A 21,594-nucleotide genomic window follows, 5' to 3' on the forward strand; every position below is an offset into this window, starting at 1 on the left:
TCAGGTGGCCAAAGTATTGGAGCTTCAGCTTCAGCATCAGTCCTTCCAATGAATATTCGGGGCTGATTTGCTTTAGGATTTGATCTCCTTGCAGTCCAAGGAACTCTCAAAAGCCTTCTCCAACACCACAGTTCAAAAAATCAATTCTTTGGCACTCAGCTTGCTTTGTAGTTCAACTTTCACATCCATACATGAACTAGCAAAACCATAGCTTTGACTAGAGGGACTTTTGTTGGCAAAGTGACGTCTCTGTTTTTTAATATGTTGTCTAGGTTGGTCATAGGTTTTCTTACAAGGAGCAAGCATCCTTTAATTTCAAGGCTGCAATCACCGTCTGCCGTGATTGAGGAGCCCAAGAAAATAAAGTCTCTCACTGTTTCCATTGTTTTTCCATCTATTTGCCATGGAGTGATGGGACCAGATGCCATGATCTTTGTTTTTGAATGTTGAGTTTTAAGCCAGAAAACTGCCTAATGAGTGCAACACTTTCACAGCATCATCTTTTAGGATTTGAAATAGCTCAGCTGGAATTCTATCACCTCCACTAGCTTTGTTCATGGTGATACTTCCTAAAACACACTTGACTTTGCATTCCAGGATGTCTGGCTCTAGGTGACTGATCTCACCGTAGTGATTATCTGGGTCATTAAGTTTGTTTTTTTGTTTGTTTGTTTGTTTGTACAGTTCTTCTGTGTATACTTGCCACCTCTTCTTAATATCTTCTACTTCTCTTAGGTCCATACAATTTCTGTCCTTTATTGAACCCATCTTTGCATCAAGTGTTCCCTTGGCATCTCTGATTTTCTTGAAGCAATCTCTAGTCTTTCCCATTCTATTGTTTTCTCTATTTCTTTGCATTGATCACTGAAGAAGGTTTTTGTATTTCTCTTTGCTATCCTTCAGAACTCTGCATTCAGATGGGTATATCTTTCCTTTTCTCCTTTGCCTTTAGCTTCTCTTCTTCTCTCAGCTATCTGTAAGCCCTTCTCAGACAACCATTTTGCCTTTTTGCATTTCTTTTTCTTGGGGATGATTTTGATTACTGTCTCCTGTACAATGTCATGAACCCCTGTCCATAGTTCATCAGGCACTCTGTATATCAGATCTAGTCTCTTGAATCTATTTCTCACTTCCACTGTATAATCATAAGGGATTTGATTTAGGTCATGCCTGAATGGAAATAGATGGGAAAACAGTGGAAACAGTGTCAGAATTTATTTTTGGGGGCTCCAAAATCACTGCAGATGGTGATTGCAGCCATGAAATTAAAAGACACTTACTCCTTGGAAGGAAAGTTATGACCAACCTTCATACCATATTAAAAAGCACAGACATAAATTTGCCAACAAAGGTCTGTCTAGTCAAGGCTATGGTTTTCCAGTAGTCATGTATGGATGTGAGAGTTGGACTGTGAAGAAAGCTGAGTGCCGAAGAATTGATGCTTTTGAACTGTGGTGTTGGAGAAGATTCATGAGAGTCCCTTGGACTGCAAGGAGATCCAACCAGTCCATTTTAAAGGAGATTAGTCCTGGGTGTTTATTGGAAGGACTGATGCTAAAGCTGAAACTCCAGTACTTTGGCCACCTCATGTGAAGAGTTGACTCATTGGAAAAGACTCTGATGCTGGGAGGGATTGGGGGCAGGAGGAGAAGGGGACGGCAGAAGATGAGATGGCTGGATGGCATCACTGACTCGACGGACATGAGTTTGAGTGAACTCCAGGAGTTGGTGATGGACAGGGAGGCCTGGCGTGCTGCGATTCATGGGGTCCCAAAAAGTTGGACCCGACTGAGAGACTAAACTGAACTGAACTGAATGGTTTAGGGGTTTTCTCCACTTTCTTAAATTTCAATCTGAATTTGGTAATAAGAAGTTCATGATCTGAGCAACAGTCAGCTCCCGGTCTTATTTTGACTCACTGTATAGAGCTTCTCCATGTTTTGCTGCAAAGAATATAATCAATCTGATTTTGGTATTGACCATCTGGTGATGTCCATGTGTAGAGTCTTCTCTTGTGTTGTTGCAAGAGGGTGTTTGCTATGACCAGTGCATTTTCTTGGCAAAACTTTGTTGCCATTCTTCATTTTGTACTCCAAGGTCAAATTTGCCTGTTACTTCAGGTATCTCTTGACTTCCTACTTTTGCATTCCAGTCCCCTATAATGAAAAGGACATCTTTTTTGTGTGTTAGTTCTAAAAGGTCTTGTAGATCTTCATAGAACCATTCAACTTCAGCTTATTCAGCATTACTGGTCAGGGCATAGATTTGTATTATTGTGATATTGAATGGTTTGCCTTGGAAACAAACAGAAATCATTCTGTTGTTTTTGAAATTGCACCCAAGTATTGCATTTTGGATTCCTCTGTTGACTATGATGGTTACTCCATTTCTTTTAAGGGATTCTTGCCCATAGTAGTAGATACAATGGTCATCTAAATTCAATTCACCCATTCCAGTCCAGTTTAGTTCACTGATTCCTAAAATGTCAATGTTCACTCTTTCCATCCATGTTTGACCACTTCTAATTTACCTTGATTCATAGACCTGGCCCAGGGTCCCATGCAGTATTGCTCTTTACAGTATCAGACTTTACTTCCAGCACCAGTCACATCCACAACTGGTCATTGTGTTTGCTTTGGCTCCTTCTCTTCATTCTTTCTGGAGTTATTTCTCCACTCTTCTCCAGGAACCTACCTACCTGGGAGTTCATCTTTCAGTGTCCTATCTTTTTGCCTTTTCATACTGTTCATGGGGTTCTCAAGGCAAGAAAACTGAAATGGTTTGCCATTCCTTTCTTCAGTGGACCATGTTGTGTCAGAACTCCCCACCATCACCTGTCCATCTTGGGTGGCCCTACACCCAAATGAGGCATGGCTCATCACTTGACTGAGTTAGACAAGGCTGTGGCCCATGTGATCAATTTGATTAGTTTTCTGTGACTATGGGTTTCATTCTGTCTGCCCTCTGAGGGATGAGGATAAGAGGCTCATGGAATCTTCCTGATGGGAGAGACTGACTGTGGGGGAAACTGGGTCTTGTCTGATGGGCGGGGACATGCTCAGTAAATTCCACATGTATGTGTTTATATAGGATTTTTGTTTTTCTCATTCTGACTTCACTCTGTATTTAATGACAAATGTTTATTGATTGTTTTATATACTGTTGCTACTGATACTGATGTTTGGCAGTAAATATGATGGCAGCATTAAACAGCTCCTTTTCTCATGGAAGTTAAGTGTAATGAGGAAAACTTACATTGAATAGGAAATCAGGAGTGTCACTAATGTTACAGAAGTGGTAATAAGGAGTGCTATAACAATACACAATAAGAAGAGAGTTCTTGAACCCAGGTCCTGGGAATTATTCCCTGGTAAAGTGTTGCTGAAACTGAGGTGTGAAGAATAAGTAGATGTTACTAGGTGAATCATGAAAGACAAGTGTTTCAGACAGAATGATTCATCAGTGTGAAGCATCAGAGATAAAAGAGTTTGAAGTTTCCAGGCAAGTTTAAAAAACCACCAAATTGAATCTGAAATTAAAGGGAAAGAGCATGTTGTTCTCAGGGGCAGGAGACATGGTGGGAACCAGGTCTCTGGTGGCCTGATAAACTTTGAAAGAGAGGTAATGTTTTAATTTAAGGTCTATGACAATTATGTTAAAGTCATTGAGCAAAACAACTACATGGTTAGATTTATATTTTTAAAAACCTCTCTACTGAAATGAAGATAATGGGATAAGATTTGAAGCATGAAGACCACATAGTTGACTTACAATTCTATTCTAAAAAATAATATGTGATGGTTTCAACAAGAATGGTGACATTGTAGAAGAAAATAAGGGGAGGTATATAAGAAATGTTTATAAAGTGGAATTAATAGACTTGCTGATTTATTGAATATTGAGGATCAGAGTGAGGGAGGAGTTCATTATTACCCCAGATTTTGGGTTGAGCTACTGGGCAAGTGTTTGAGCCGTTTATTGTGACTTTGAAAGAACAGGAGGTTTGAGGTGGAGCCATGGGAATGGATGCAACCTAGGGACAGAATATAAAGTGAGAACAGGCTAAAGATGTAATTCTGAGGAACCCTAAGTTTGTTGGTTGAACAAATGAGGGAAATTCAGCAAACAGATGCTGGGAAGATATTACCCAAGAGGTAGGAGGTAAACCAGGAGATTATAGTGATTTAGAGGCCCAGTGGAGTATTTGAAGGAAGGAGTTATCAGCAGTAATTAAGTTAAAAAGAATTTCCTGTCCAGATGAATAAGAAAAAAGGATGCTTGGGGCTGGTGCACTGGGATGACCCAGAGGGATGGTATGGGGAGGGAGGAGGGAGGAGGGTTCAGGATGGGGAACACATGTATACCTGTGGCAGATTCATTTTGATATATGGCAAAACTAATACAATATTGTAAAGTTAAATAAAATAAAATTAAAAAAAAAAAAACATTAAAAAAAGAAAAAATTTAAAAGACATATTAGATTGTTTTATTTATACAGAGGAGACAGAGATGTTACTGTACATTCCTGTAACTTTAATGAAGTCTTTAATCTAGATGTAGAAATCCTCAATTAAATTGATTATGCCTCAACCTTTTTGGCTTTCTATTATTCCAAGGTTATGAAACACAGATACATAAACTCTTGTATTGGGCCGTGGGGTGAAGGGGGGTGTGGTGCTTGTGGTGGTGGTGGGGTGGTGGTTTGACAGACCAGGAAACCATATTCAAGGAAACCAGGACCTCTAAATACACATTCTTGGGTGATTATTATGCTGTGAAGCAGCTATTAATTATACATATTTTTAAAAGAATAAACTGAGCTAGTTGAATGTTAGAAGGTCTTCACATTCAGGATAACAGAGAAGCAGAAAAAAAAGTGCAAAAATATTTGATCTAAATTCATCTAAAATATTGATAGTGTTAAAGAAATTCTGTACATGCAATCACTGAAATCTAAACAAAATTGAAATGGCATCCTAAACTGAAAAAGCTCAGGGTGTAGTCAAGTCTTGAATTCAGGGCTAAACATAAATAATAACAGTTGATTTTATTCTTACTGTTAATTAAAATAAAATTAAAATAGAAAATTAGAAGTATATACTTTATTTATAATTTACCCAAACCTACATTTTAGATTCTTAATCTATTAGCTTACTATGAGATATATTTGTCAATTTTTGAGGTATTTATTTATAATTGAGAGTAATTACACCCAGCAAGTCCTAGGAAATGGCACCAGAAAATGGTTTTGAATGTTAAGTTTACACGTGGAGGTCAGCTTAGTTTTCTTTTCTCATCTCTTTTCTCCATGAACGTAGAGGAAGTCAATTTATTCCTTGTGATTGTCAAAATAAAGTCAACTCTAACTTGATAATCAATTTCTACAGGTGCATCTTTGTTGAACTATCATTCGAAATAGTAATTCTTAACCATAGTAATGATGATAGTCACATGACTCTGTTTTTGGTGAGCTTGAAGCATCGTGTACTCTAGATCTGCTCCATTCATTATGAGATCCCACTGGAACCTACAATCCGTTTGCCCAGTCTCCTCATGGCAATTCTCATGTCTTTGTTTCTCAATGTATAAATGGTAGGATTCAAGATAGGGGTGATGGCAAAGTCAACAATAAACAAATACTTATCCAATGATGTTGTAGGGAAAGGCCACACATAGAGAAACATACATGGCATAAAAAACAAAATTACTACAGTGATGTGAGCTGACAGTGTGAAAAATGCTTTAGATAAGTCTCCTGAAGAACGTTTCCAGACAGTGACCAAAATGAAAATGTAGGATTATAATTAAAGAGAAGAAGGTAGCCATGGATATAAACCCACTATTAGCAATGATTGCAAACTCTAGCTTGTAAGTGTCTACACAAGCAAGTTTCATGACCTGAGGAAAGTCACAGTAAAAACTGTCTACTTTATTGGGACCACAAAAAGGCAAGTTTATGACAAAAACAAACTGAGATACAGCATGGATTATCCCCACTATCCAGGCAACCACTACAAAGGAAACACACATTTTGGAGCTCATAATTGTCAGGTAGTGGAGAGGCTTACAGATTGCAGTATACCTGTCAAATGCCATGGCTATGAGCAGCACCATCTCAACTCCACCCATGACATGAATGAAAAATATCTGTGTCATACATTTTGGAAAAGAAATGATTTTGCAGTTAGTGTAAAGATCAGAGATCATTTTGGGTACTGTGGTAGAGGAAAGACCTAGATCAAGGAGGGAGAGATTGGCCAACAGGAAGTACATGGGGGAGTGTAAATGAGAGTCAATAATTACTGTGAACACAATGAAGAGGTTTCCCAGGATAATTCCCAAGTAGAACACAAAGAAGAACCAAAAAAGAAAAAGATGCATTTTCCATGAATTTGAAAGTCCGATTAGTACAAATTCAAATACCACAGAGTCATTTACTCCATCCATTGACTCAATCAGAGAAGAAGCTGAAGTATTCTGAAGGTAGAAAATAAGAAAGAATTGAAAAATATGGGTACCAAAGATTAATACCTTATTTATCCATCAATGATTATATGGAAAACATGTTGTAAATGCCAAAATACGAAGTGAGAAGAAATACAGAGAGGGGCAGGTTAAAGGAAGATAATTGAATAGGAGAAAAGAGATAATAAAATTTAGACCATAAAGACAAGGAAAGAAATCATATGGGAATATGGCAGGTAAAATGGAGGAATTAGGAATAAAGAGTAACGTTTTCCTAGGAGAGAGTTTCTTTACCAAGCTTGTGCTGAGCTTAGTTGCTCAGTTGTGTCCAACTCTTTGCAACCCTATGGACTGTAGCCCGCCAGACTCCTCTGTCCATGGGGATTCTCCAGGCAAGAATACTGAAGTGAGTTGTCATGCCCTCATCCAGAGAATCTTCCCAACCCAGGCATTGAACCTAGGTGTCCTGTATTGCAGGCAGATTCTTTGCTGTCTCATCTGCCAGGGAAGCCCAGTTCTGGCTTCTTCAGTCTTGTTCATATATATTTTAGCATAACATCTTCCATATCATGAATAATCAGCATATCTGAAGTGTTCAAACTCTTAATCACATTTGTCCACACAAGTGTTAATCACACATAGAAAAGTTTCCAACAAATGAGGGCATGAATGTTGCACTTAAGATGGTAGCATAAAATGAACAGGTTTACTTCTCTAATTTACAATACTTGGAGAATTAAGATACAGTTTAAATCAAAGGAAACTCCAAAGAAGGAGTGTCTAAAAACCCCAAAAGAGAGCTATTGAGTACTTTGCTAAGCTTGAGAGAGATCTTGTGCTTTGAGAGCTGTGCTATAGGATTGGTCTTCCCTGGTGACTCAGACAGTAGTGACTGGCAATTCAAATGTGAAACTGAGAAACAATGATGTCTTCACTGAAACAAAATATTTAGTCATGATGCACTAAGAAAATGAAAAAAAACTGCAGACCATGAAGGTCACAACAGCTTGTCTTTCAAGTATTTGAAGCTTGCTGCTGCTGCTGCTGCTAAGTCGCTTCAGTTTTGTCCGACTCTGTGCGACCCCATAGACGGCAGCCCACCAGGGTCCCCCCTTCCTGGGATTCTCCAGGCAAGAACACTGGAGTGGGTTGCCATTGCCTCCTCCAATGCATGAAAGTGAAAAGTGAAAGTGAAGTCGCTCAGTCGTGTCCGACTCTTAGCAAACCCATGACTGCAGCCTACCAGGCTCCTCCGTCCATGGGATTTTCCAGGCAAGAGTACTGGAGTGGGTTGCCATTGCCTTCTCCGATTTGAAGCTTAGTTCTGCTAAAATGTTATCTGAAGGTGAATGAAACTGCTACCAACAAATTTTTAATAGAAAGTATCTATTATCACTACAAATGTAAACATTGATGAGATCATGTATAACACGTATTTAAATCCATTCATTATCCAATACAAAGAGACAGAATAAAAGTATATTAAAGGAGATAAGCTATGAAACAGGGGAAACAGTGACTGATTCTTTTTTTTTTTTTTTTTGCTTCAAAATCACTGAAGATGGTGACTGCAGCCATGAAATTAAAAGACGTTTGCTCCTTGGAAGAAAAATTATGAACAACCTAGACAGCATATTAAAAAGCAGAGACATTACTTTGCCAACAAAGGTCTGTCTAGTCAAAGCTACGGTTTTCCCAGTAGTCATGTATGGATGTAAGAGTTGGACTATAAGGAAGCTGAGTGCCAAATAAATGATGCTTTTGAACTGTGGTGTTGGAGAAGACTGTTGAGAGTCCTTTGGACTACAAGGAGATCCAACCAGTCCATCCTAAAGGAAATCAGTCCTAAATATTCATTGGAAGGACTTATGCTGCAACTGAAACTCCCAATACTTTGGCCACCTGATGCAAAGAACTGACTCATTAAGAAAGACCCTGATGGTGGGAAAGATTGAAGGCAGGAGAAGGGAGCTACAGAGGATGAGATGGTTGTATGGCATCACTGACTCAATGGACATGAGCTTGAGTAAACTCTGGGAGTTAGTGATGGACAGGGAGGCCTGGAGTGCTGCAGTCCATGGGGTCACAAAGAGCTGGACATGACTGAACAACTGAACCGAACTGAAGCTATGAAAAGGCATACAGAAACAGGAAATTGATAAGATTGGTACCAAAATGAATATGGCCATTATAAATGATGTAAAATTATTTTTTTGTCATGCCCACTAAATTATTGACAAAAAGTGGTTACAAATGATTGTCTTATATGATGTGCTATTAATATTATACATTACAAAAATATGTTTGCATATACAATAACATCTCAAGAAGATAACTTTGGATAATGACACTTCAGGTAATTTTAATATTAAAAATTTAAATATCTGTATTTTATATTTTTCTAAACTGACCACATATTTGTGATAAAAAATGAAAATGAAAGGAGAGAAACAGGGGAGAAAGAGGGCCAAGAAAATGAAAAAGAAGAACACTGAGATTTATGGAGGTAGTGAAGTATGCATATATGTGGTGGTTAGAGTAGTATTAGGATTTTTGGCACTAGTTCAATAGTTTTATTAGCCTTGGTTAAACCACCATTTCTTGGTTGGTGAATGACAATTACTGGAAGTACATGAAGAAAACTCTGGATGTTCTATGTCAGATTTGGACCAGATATGTACATGCTTCCTTCTCTAGAGAAATGTTAATATATGTGACATTCTATAGAATCCTGGTTTGTTCATTATTTGGAATAGATAAGTCATACACTGAAAACAGTGGGAAAGCACTAATAGCTCTCCCACTTTTGTTTGTCAATTGAATTTTATTCTTTCCAATAGTCCCTTATATTTTCCAAAACAGATAAGATTGAGTGAAGAAATATGTCTAAAAAGAAAAGGTAAAAAGGCATATTGCATAGTGAAATCAAACTTTCTTATAACTTTACATACACTATGTGTACTGATTAATCTGTTTAAAACTTATCAGGAATTGGTAACATTTAGCTAGTTAATTCTGAAATACTGAGTTCTTGCTTAGAGGGAAGAGTATATCCAAACAAGTTTAAAATATTTATTTCTTTTGCTTTCTTCCATCTGAGCCACCAGGGAAGTCCTGTTTTGCTTTCTTAGAAAGCATTAAAGACTCAGAACTTCTCCGGATGCAGAGTCTCATAAAAGTTGGTTGCTATCTCTGTTGGATATTTTGGCTCTAACATTTAGAACATGGAAACCTTTTCAAAATATTTTTTTCAAGCAAAAAATCAGATGGAATGTAGGTAATCTGACTTTCGTGATTAAAAATTCCCTCTCCTCTAAGGAGCCAAGAGAAATTATAACCACCTTAAGATTGAGAACACACAGAAGGAAAGCTGTTCAAAACTCAGTTCTTCACTGATATACCATATTCATTATTTTTTTCTTTTAATTTTTACCCTTAACCACCTTAGCTCACTGGTTATAGAATACTTACAGAACTAATGGACGCAAGTTCTATTAAGCCATGTTCATTCTTATCATTCTCTCTTTAATTCTTGATCCACTCATCACTAATATCATTGAGGGGTTTATCAAATATGCCACATGGAGGGAACTAACTGAATCCAATCATTTTCATATGAGGGCAAATAGTCACTTCAAATGGTAATCTGTTTGAAGCATGGATGGGAGTGGAATGGGCAAGATATGGGCATATTCAGTCTCCACAACGGGAAATGTGGGGACTTCATCTTATAAGATGACGAAGAAGATGGTGAGAGATGCAGGAACCTTGAGATACTAACTCACCAAAGACAGCCATCATAAATATTGGTCCCTTCTTCAGGCATAATATAATCTAGTGAAGAATGGTGTCAAAAGGATTGGGAATAATTGGAAATGGAGAAAAGAAAGAAAGTGCTAGAGAAATATGAGATTGCTGTGATATGGTTCAGTATTAGGTAAATTTTTATGACCTACCTCTTCTTTTCTAGGATGCATTTGTTGAAACACAATAATTTTGATTTCTGCTTTGTAGTATAATCACCTCTAGGACAAAAATATATGTTTTTTTTTTTTTCCCAGTGAGATTATACTTAATTAGTAGCACTAGGTTTGGGGGATCCATTGATATTCTGAGGTCCCTAGTAACCAGTGTTTTATTGATTTCTCCTGGGAACCAGGTCTACAAGTCATCTTAATTTTCTCACGAGAAAAAATATCAGAAGAGTTACTTGGTGATGAGAAGTAAGAAAAAAAAGAAGACGTAAGAATATCTCCTTTATATTGAGAGAGATAATGTGCTGGATGGCTAAGAAATAAGTACCATTTGGAACAGAAAATGTGGAACCACAAACTCACTTACAGTTACTGAGGTGGGGAAGGGTAAGAAGTCGTTCACAATTCTTCCTGACACTCTCGTTCATTGACCGGGAGAGAATGAGGTTCATTTATCAGTTTTTTTTTTTTTCAAGAGACAAGCCTTAGGCTTTATGAATGGGGCATATTCTGATAACCATTTCTGATTTATTCCCATTTAGTGATTTTCGTCTATTAACTGACATATTGTTGTCCAACAGATACATGAAAAGATGTTAACCATCACTAAGGAAATGTGAATCAGAACCACAATGGTATCACCTCTCATCTGTCAGAATGGCTATTATCATAAAGATATGAAATAAAAAAGTGATGACATGAATTTGAAGAAAAGGGAACCCATGTGTACTGTTTTGTGGGAATGCAAATTAGTGCAACCTCTATAGAGGTTCCTAAAAATTAAAACTATCATATAATCCATATATGATTTTATATACAATGATAAATCAAAACCAGAAGAAACAAAAACACTAATGAAAGCGATATCTGCACCTTCATGTGCGTAGCAGAAGTTTTCACGATAGTCAATATATGGAAACAACTTAAGTGCCCACTGATAGATGGGTAGATAAAGAAATTGTGGTACATACAGCTGGCCCTCCATATCTCTAGTTCCATATGTGAGGGTTCAACCAACTACAGATCAAAAATATTGGAAAACATTCCAGAAAGTTCCATTAAGCAAAATTTTAATTTGCCACATGCTGGCATATTTTTACATAGCATTTATATTCTATTAGATATTATAAATAGTCTAGAAGATTTCAAGCATAAGGAAGAATGTGTATAGTGTGTGTGTTAGTTGCTCAGTTGTGTCTGACTCTTGAAACCCCAGGGACTGTAGCCCACTAGGCTCCTCTGTCCATGAAATTCTCCAGGCAAGAATACTGGAGTGACTTGTCATTTCCTGCTCCAGAGGATCTTCCTGACCCAGGGACAGAACCCTGATCTCCTGCATTGCAGGCGAATCCTTTACCATCTGAGCTACTAGGAAGCAAAGGTGGCTTTCAGTAAATCTTTTGAGATGTACCCTCAACTGTTTAACTCTCCTGGCAATGGACTGCAATGCATGTATATACAAGATAAATAAAAGGAATGAGGTCCTCTGATCTCTTCAACAATGCTCCTCTTACCTCAACTAAACTAAGGGATGACAAATGCCATAGGCTTATCATGGAAATATGAAAGCTGTGTTTGTATTTCTCTCTTTTCTCTCTCATGTCTCCCCCTCTTTTGTTTAAGTGTCCCTGAGATCATTTTGCAGTGTAAACTGAGGAGGAAGATGTGCCTGAATTCTCTGCTAAGTGCACAATAAAGATTGGGCCACTCTTCTGTGTGAATTTTCAGATATAGAATAAGTTTCTAGGCTGAGTCCATTTCTAACATGACTCTTTGGATGAAAACTGATATCCTGCAATAGGTTTTTTCACAGGGAAGAAAAATGAGGGGATTTCTTCTGGATATGAATGATCAGATTCTGAGTAAGCTATTCCTTCCTCAGATTTTCCTCAGGGGTTACATGCAGAAGTCTCTCCCCAGAAGGAGTTCTTAGAGGTTGAACTCTTAAGTGTGGAACTACATAAGTGTGCAGAGTCATCCCACATCTGTTACATTGACAGGGTTTCCCCCATTATGAACCCTTTGATTCTCAGTAAGGGATGAGCTGTGACTGAAGGCCTTTCCACACTCACTTCACTCATAGGACTTCTCTCTGGTGGATGATGGAGTATTGAATGAGGCTTGTGCTCTACCAGAAGATCTTCCCACACTCCATGCATTTGTAGGGCTTCTCTCCACTGTGAATCTGCTGGTGGCTGGTGAGGTATGACTTGTGGTTGAAGGCTTTCCCACACTTTGTGCCCTTGTAGGGCTTCTCTTCACTGTGGATGGTGAAGTGCCAGCTGAGGCCTGACCGATTGCTAAAGGCCGTTCCACATTCTTTGCATTCATAGGGTTTCTCTCCAGTGTGGGCCCTTATATGTGAGATAAAAGTGGAGCAGTAGATGAAGGCCTTTCCCCACTCAGTGCATACATAGGGCTTCTGCCCTTTGTGGATCCTCTGGTGCTTGTTGAGGTATGGCTTGTGGTAGAAGACCTTCCCACCCTTGAGGCACTTGTAGGGCCTCTCCCCGGTATGGGTGATGGAGTGTTGAATGAGTCTGGTGCTGTCACAGAAGCCCTTCCCACACGTGCTTCTCCCTGGTGTGGATCCGCTGGTGCATCATGAGCTGTGACCTGTGGTGGAAGGCTTTCCCACATTCCATGCACCTGAAGGGCTTCTCTCCTATGTGGATGATGTGGTGTCATATGAAACTTTTCTTGTCTCAGAAGGCCTTCCCACACTTGTGTTGGTTGTATGCAAATACCTTATACAACTATATGACTTTGTATAAGGAATTTGAGCATCTTCAGATTTTTTGTCTGTGGGGGGAATCCTGGACTAATCCACTGTGGATTACAAGGCTGTTGTTCAGTAACTAAGTCGTGTCTGACTGCATCCCCATGGCCTGTAGCACATCAGGTTCCTCTGCCCTCCATTAGTGCCTGATGTCTGCTCAAATTCATGTCTTTTGAGTTGGTAATGCTATCTAATCATCTCATCCTCTGTTTCCCCCTTCTTTTGTCTTCACTTTTTCCTAGCATCATGGTCTTTTCCAATGAATCAGCTCTTCGTATCAGGTGGTGAAAGTACTGGAGCTTCAACTTCATCAGAAGTTGTTTTAATGAATATTCAATGTTGATTTTCTTTAGGATTGACCGGTTGATCTCCTTGCCATCCAAGTGACACTCAAGTGCCTTCTCCAGCACCACAGTTCAAAAACACAATTTCTTTGGTGGTCAGCCTTCTTCATGATCCAACTCACACATCTATACATGACTACTGGAAAAACCATAGTTTTGACTATATGGACCTTTGTTGGCAGTGAGGTCTCTACTTTTTAAAACACTGTCAATGTTTGTCACAGTGATCCAAGCCTATGCCCCAACCAGTAATGCTGAAGAAGCTGAAGTTGAATGGTCTATGAACATCTACAAGACCTTTTAGAACTAACACCCCAAAAATATGTACTTTTCATTATAGGGGCCTGGAATGCAAAAGTAGGAAGTCAGGAAACACCTGGAGTAACAGGTAAATTTGGCCTTGGAATAAAAAATGAAGAAAGGCAAAGCCTAACAAAGTTTTGCCAAGATAATGCACTGGTCATAGCAAACACCCTCTTACAATAACACAAGAGAAGACTCTACACATGGACAACACCAGATGGTCAACACCAAGATCAGATTGGTTATATTCTTTGTAGCCAAAGATGGAGAAGCTCTATACAGTCAGCCAAAACAAGACTGGGAGCTGACTGTGGCTCAGATCATGAACTCCTTGTTGCCAAATTCAGACTTAAATTGCAGAAAGTAGGGAAAACCACTAGACCATTCGGGTATGACCTAAATCAAATCACTTATGATTATACAGAGAAAGTGAGAAATAGATTTAAGGGACTAGATTTGATAAACAGAGTACCTGATGAACTATGGATGGAGATTTGTGACATTGTACAGGAGACAAAGGTAAGACCATCCCTATGGAAAAGAAATGCAAAAAAGCAAAATGGCTGTCTGGGGAGGCCTTACAAATAGCTGTGAAAAAAAGAGAAGTGAAAAGCAAAGGAGAAAAGGAGAGATATAACATCTGAATGCAGAGTTCCAAAGAATAGCAAGGAGAGATAAGAAAGCCTTTCTCTGCAGTCAATGCAAATAAATAGAGGAAAATAACAGAATGGCAAAGACTAGAGATCACATCCAGAAAATTAGAGATAACAAGGGAACATTTCATGCAAAGATGGGCTCGATAAAGGACAAAAATGGTATGGACCTAATAGAAGCAGAAGATATTGAGAAGAGGTGGCAAAAATACACAGAAGAACTGTACAAAAAAGATCTTCATGACCCAGATAATCACGATGGTGTGATCACTCACCTAGAGCCAGACATCCTGGAATGTGAAGTCAAGTGGGCCTTAGGAAGAATCACTACGAACAAAGCTAGTGGAGGTGATGGAATTCCAGTTGAGCTCTTTCAAATGCTGAAAGATGATGCTGTGAAAGTGCTGCACTCAATATGCCAGCAAATTTGGAAAACTCAGCAGTGGCCACAGGACTGGAAAAGGTCAGTTTTCATTCCAATCCCAAAGAAAGGCAATGCCAAAGAATGCTCAAACTACCATATAATTGCACTCATCTCACACACTAGTAAAGTAATGCTCAAATTCTCCAAGCCAGGCTTCAGCAAGCAATATGTGAACTGTGAACTTCCAGATGTTCAAGCTGGTTTTAGAAAAGGAAGAGGAACCAGAGATCAAATTGCCAACATCCGCTGGATCATCAAAAAAGCAAGAGAGTTCCAGAAAAACATCTATTTCTGCGTTATTAACTATGCCAAAGCCTTTGACTTTGTGGATCACAATAAACTGGAAAATTCTGAAGGACATGGGAATACCAGATCCCCCGACCTGTCTCTTGAGAAACCTGTATGCAGGCCAGGAAGCAACAGTTAGAACTGGACATGGAACAACAGACTGGTTCCAAATAGGAAAAGGAGTATGTCAAGGTTGTATATTGTCACCCTGCTTATTTAACTTCTATGCAGAGTACATCATGAGAAATGCCTGGCTGGAAGAAGCACACGCTGGAATCAAGATTGTCAGGAAAAATATCATTAACCTCAGATATGCAGATGGCACCACCCTTATGGATGTGAAGTTGGACTGTCTTGATGAAGCTGAAAGCGCCAAAGAATTGATGCTTTTGAACTGTGGTGCTGGAGAAGAGATCTGGCATCTGGTCCCCCTTGGACTGCAAGGAGATCCAGTCAGTCCATTTAAAGGACACCAGATGGTGAAAGCTGAAACTCCAATGCTTACTTTGGCCACCTCATGTATTAAAAGCAAGACTTTGACTCATTGTTAAAAAGACCCTGATGCTGGGATGGGATTGGTGGCAGGAGGAAAATTGATGCTTTTGACAGAGGATGAGATGGTTGGATGGCATCAGCCAGTCCATCTCGATGGACACCAGAGTTTAAAGTGAACTCCAGGAGTTGGTGATGGACAGGGAGTTGACTCATTGGAAAAGACCCTGATGCTGGGAGGGATTGGTTCATGGGGTCACACAATGAGATGGTTGGATGGCATCACTGACTCGATGGACATGAGTGAACTCCAGGAGTTGGTGAACTGGGGTCACAAAACGGACACGCCTGAGTGACTGAACTGAACTGAACTGAACTGATGTTTGTCATAGCTTTTCTTCCAAGAAGCAAGCATCTTTTAATTTCATGTTTGCAGTCTCTGTCCATAGTGTTTTTTGACCCCAAGAAAATAAAATCTGTTACTGCTTCCACTTTTCCCCCTTTTGTTTGCCATGAAGTGATGGGACTGGATGCCATGATCTTAGTCTTTTGAATGTTGAGTTTTACACCAACTTTTTCACTCTCCTCTTTCACCCTCATCAAGAGGGTCTTCACTTCCTTTTCACTTTCTGTCATAAGAGTGTATCATCTGTATATCTGAGGTTGTTGATATTTCTCCTGGCAATCTTTATTCCAGCTTGTGATTCACCCAGCCTGGTATTTCACATGATTTATTCTGAATGTAAGTCAAATAAGTAGGATGACAATATACAGTCTTGTCCCAATTTGGGACCAAAAGGTGACTTTATACTCCTATCCCAATTTGGGACCAGTTCATTGTTCAATGTCTGGTTTTAAGACTTGTTTCTTGACCTTCATATAGGTTCCTCAGGAGACAGGTAAGGTGGTCTGGTACTCTATATCTCTTTAACAATTTTTCAGTTTGTTGTGATCCACAGAGTCCAAGGCTTTGGTTAATGAAGCAGAAGTAGATGCTTTTCTGGAACTCCCTTGATTTTTCCATGATCCAAGAAATATTGGCAATTTGATTTTTGGTTCCTCTGTCTCTTCAAAACCCAGCTTGTGCATCTCAGTTCACATAATGCTGAAGTCTAGCTTGAAAGATTTTGAGCGTTACTTTGCTAGCATGTGATATGAGTGCAATTGTATGGTAGTTTGAACATTCTTTGGCATTTCCCTTCTTTGATATTAGAATGAAAACTGACCTTTTCCAGCCCTATGTCCACTACTGAGTTTTCCAAACTGGCTGGCATATTGAATGCAGCACTTTAACATCATCATCTTTTAGGATTTGAAATAGCTTAGCTGGAATTCTATCACCTCCACTAGCTTTGTTCATAATAATGCTTCCCAAGGCCCACTTGACTTTATACTCTAGGATGTCTGGCTGTAGGTGACCACATCTTCATACTTATCTGGGTCATTAAGATCTTTCTTGTCTAGTTTTTCTGTTTATACTTGCCACCTCTTCTTAATCTCTTCTGCTTATGTTAAGTCCTTACTGTTTCTGTCCTTTATTGTATACATCCTTTCATGAAATGTTCCCCTTGATAATCCAATTTCCTTACAGAGATCTCTACTCTTTACCATTCTATAGTTTTCCTCTATTTCTTTGCAATCTTCACTTAAGAAGGCCTTCTTATCTCTCCTTGCCATTCTCTGGACCTCTGCATTCAGTTGAGTATATCTTTGCCTTTCTGTCTTGACTTTTGATTCTCTTCTTTCCTCAGCTATTTGTAAAGCCTCTTAAACCACTTTGCCTTCTTCTATAAGTGAGTCCACATGTCTCTTTTATAGACAGTCTATTATTACACCAAATTTTGAGTTGAGCAACTGGGTGTTTGACCCATTTGCTGTGACTTTGAAAGAAGGGGTGTGAGGAAAAGGAGACATGTTAGTTGTAGACCTGCTGAGTGGGCATTGTCTGTGAAGCATCCAAGTAAGAAGATAGATTTGTGGATTAGGAACTTAAGAACTAGTAACCTGGCTTTGAGAGCCTCAAGCTAAAAGCTAGGCATAGTAATGAAAACTGTGGGAATGGATGTCATCTAGGGACAGAATACAAAGTGAGAATAGGCCAAAGATGCAATTCTGAGGAATCCTAAGTTTGTTGGTTGGGCAAATGAGGGAAATGCAACAAACAGATACTGGGAAGGAATTACCCAAGGTGTACGAGAACACCAGGAGATTGTAGTGTTTCAGAGGCCCAGTAGAGTATTTAAAGGAAGGAGTTGTCAGCAATAATTAAGTAAAAAAAAATTCCTGTCCAGATGAATAAAAAAATTAAAAAGAAGTATTGTTGATTTATTTATACAGAGAAAGTCAGAGATGTAATTGTAGATTTCTGAAAAAACACAGGACAAAAAATAAGCTTTCGATTCTTTTAATTGAGCAGATTTTATTTTCAGAACAATAGAAGCAAATGAAAAAAAAAAAGTTATATGTATCTTCAACAAAACCTTTATATTCCAGATGTAGAAATCCTCATTTAAATTGATTATGCCTCAACATTTTTGGCTTTCCATTTATCCAAGGCTATCAAACTGAGATACATAAACTCTTGTGAGAGGGGATAGTCTGATAGATAAGAAAACATATTCAAGGAAACCAGGACCTCTAAATGCCATCTTTGGGTGATTAGTATCTTGTGAAACAGCTATTATGTCTATGCTTTTTAAAAAGAATAAACTAGGCTGATTGAATATTGGAGAAGGAAATGGCAACCCACTCCAGTGTTCTTGCCTGGAGAATCCCAGGGACAGAGGAGCCTGGTAGGAGGCCATCTATGGGTTCGCACAGAGTCGGACATGACTGAAGCGACTTAGCAGCAGGAGTAGCAGCAGGCTGATTGAATATTAGAAGACATTCATTTTCAGAATGACAGAAAAGTAAGAGTCCAAAAATCTTTGGTCTGTATTTATCTAAAGTATTGATAGTGTTAAAAAAATTTTCTACCTGCAGTCATTCAAATCTCATTCAAGTCTAAACTCAAAACTGAAATAGTATCCTAAACTAAAAAAGCTCAAAGTATAGTCAAGTGTTGAGTTCAAGGCTAACATAGGAAATACATGCTGATTTTATTCTTATTTTAAATCAAACTAAAATTGAGATAAAAAATTAAAAAATATACTTTATTTATAATTAAACTTCAGTTAAGTTCAGTCGCTCAGTTGTGTCCAACTCTTTGTGATCCCATGGACTGCAGCATGCCAGGCTTCCCTGTCAATCACAACTCCTGTCGCTGTTTCCATTGTTTCCCCATAATTAAACTTACATTTTATCTATTTAATCCATTATTTTGCTATGAGAAATTTCTAGCACTTTTTGAGATATTTATTTGTAATTGACAGTAATCACACCTAGTAAAGAAAGATGCAAGAAATGTCACACAGAAAATGGTATTTGAATGTTAAGTTTACACCTGGAAATCAGCTCAGTTCTCTCTTCTCCATGAAAGTAGATGAAGTCAATTTATTCCCTGTAATTGGCAAAATAAAGTCAACTCTGATTTGACACATCAGATTCTACAGGTGTACCTTTGTTGAACTATCATTCAAAATAGTAATTCTTAGCGTAGTAATGATGATAGTCACATGACTTTCAGTGTTTTTGGTGAGCCTAAAGTATCTTGTATTCTAGATTTGCTCCATTCATTATAAGATCCCACTAGAGCCTACAATCCGTTTGCCCAGTCTTCTCGTGGCAATTCTCATATCTTTGTTTCATAATGTATAAATGGCAGGATTCAAGACAGGGGTGATGGCAAAGACAGCAATAAACAAATCCGGTGATGTTGCAGGGAAAGGCCACACAGAGAGAAACATATATGGCGTAAAAAACAAAATTACTACAGTGATGTGAGCTGACAGTGTGACAAATGCTTTGGATAAGTCTCCTGAAGGTTTCCAGACCGTGACCAAAATGAAAATGTAGGATATAATTAAAGAGAAGAAGGTAGCCATGGAAATAAAGTCACTATTAACAATAATTACAAACTCTAGCTTGTAAGTGTCTACACAAGCAAGTTTGATGACCCGAGGCAAATCATAATAAAAACTGTGTACTTTATTGGGATCACAAAAAGGCAAGTTTATGACAAAAACAAAACTAAGATACAGCATGGATTATCCCCACTATGCAGGCAACCACTACAAAGGAAACACACATTTTGGTGCTCATAATTGTCAGGTAGTGGATAGGCTTACAGATTGCAGTATACCTGTCAAATGCCATGGCTATGAGCAGCAGCATCTCAACTCCACCCATGACATGAATGAAAAATATCTGTGTCATACATTTTGGAAAAGAAATGATGTTGCAGTTAGTGAAAAGATCAGAGATCATTTTGGGTACTGTGGTAGAGGAAAGACCTAGACCAAGAATAGAGAGGTTGGCCAACAGGAAGTACATAGGGGAGTGTAAATGCGAGTCAATAATTACTGTGAACACAACAAAGAAGTTTCCCAGGATGATTCCTATGTAGAACACAAAGAAGAACCAAAAGAAGAAAAAAAAAATGCATTTTCCATGAATTTGAAAGTCTGATTAGTACAAATTCAGATACCATAGAGTCATTTACTCCATCCATTGACTCAATCAGTAGAGAAGAAGCTGAAATAGTCTGAAGGTAGAAAATAAGAAAGAAATGAGAAATGTGAATACCAAAATTAATACATTATTTGTTCATCAATGAATCTGCAGAAAACATATTGTAAATGCCAAAATATGAAGTGAGAAGACTTACAGATAGGGGAGCTGAAAGAATGATGGTAAGTGAATAGAAGAAATGAGATAATCAAAAGTTAGGCCAGGGCAACAAAGAAAGAAATTATGTAGAAACATGGCAAGTACGGTGGAGGAATTAGGAACAATGAGTAACATATTCCTAGCAGAGAGCTACTTTACCAAGCTTATTGTGCAATAATTCTGACTTCTTCCATGTTATTCATATTTATTTAACATAACAGCTTACATATCATGAATAATCAGGTATATTTGAAGTGTTCAAGCAAATCATAATTGTTCACACACACTCTAGGAGAATGTAATCTCTATTTTTCTTTTACTTCTTACTTTTCTTTTACACTTAAGAAATCTCAGGCATTAATCACACATAGAATAGTTACCAACTAATGAGGGCATGAATGTTGCATGTAGAATGGTAGCATGAAATTAAAAGTTTTACTTCTCTGATTGTTTCTGACACTTGGAGAATTACAACACACTTTAAATCAAGGGAAACTCCAAACTGCAAAGAAGGATTTTCAAAAGGACTCAAAAAGAGGATTTTTCAGTATTTTATTAGGATTGAGAGAGATTTTGTCCTTTGAGCACTGTGTTATAGGATTAATGACTGGCAATTCAAATATGAAACTGAGAAGTAATGATGTCTTCACTGAAACAAAATATTTAGTCATAATAAGCTAAGAAAATGTAAAAACTACAGACCATAAAGGTCATGACAGCTTGTCTTCAAGTATTTGAAGCTTTGTTTTGCTAAAATGCCATTTGACTTTTATGCAGAGTACATCATGAGAAACGCTGGACTGGAAGAAACATAAGCTGGAATCAAGATTGCCAGGAGAAATATCAATAACCTCAGATATGCAGATGACACCACCCTTATGGCAGAAAGTGAAGAGGAACTCAAAAGCCTCTTGATGAAGGTGAAAGTGGAGAGTGAAAAAGTTGGCTTAAGGCTCAACATTCAGAAAACGAGGATCATGGCATCCAGTCCCATCAGTTCATGGGAAATAGATGGGGAAACAGTGGAAACAGTGTCAGACTTTATTTTGGGGGGCTCCAAAATCACTGCAGATGGTGACTGCAGCCATGAAATTAAAAGACGCTT

General features: G+C 38.4%; 1 protein-coding gene and 2 pseudogenes across 1 annotated transcript; all 3 read right to left on the reverse strand.

The window, feature by feature from the left end:
- Nucleotides 1-5,507: 5,507 nt before the first annotated feature.
- Nucleotides 5,508-6,447, reverse strand: LOC102283717 (olfactory receptor 4F15-like). The gene is given in 2 exon segments (XM_014476940.2): nt 5,508-5,798; nt 5,800-6,447. Coding segments are annotated over 2 exon segments (939 nt in total).
- A 5,859-nt stretch (nt 6,448-12,306) lies between these two features.
- LOC102283988 (zinc finger protein 805-like) lies at nt 12,307-17,399 on the reverse strand (annotated as a pseudogene).
- A 1,997-nt stretch (nt 17,400-19,396) lies between these two features.
- On the reverse strand, nt 19,397-20,331 carry LOC102284267 (olfactory receptor 4F15-like; annotated as a pseudogene).
- Nucleotides 20,332-21,594: the final 1,263 nt, after the last annotated feature.

This window comes from Bos mutus, chromosome 10, assembly GCF_027580195.1.
Source record: "Bos mutus isolate GX-2022 chromosome 10, NWIPB_WYAK_1.1, whole genome shotgun sequence".
NCBI classification, from domain to species: domain Eukaryota; kingdom Metazoa; phylum Chordata; class Mammalia; order Artiodactyla; family Bovidae; genus Bos; species Bos mutus.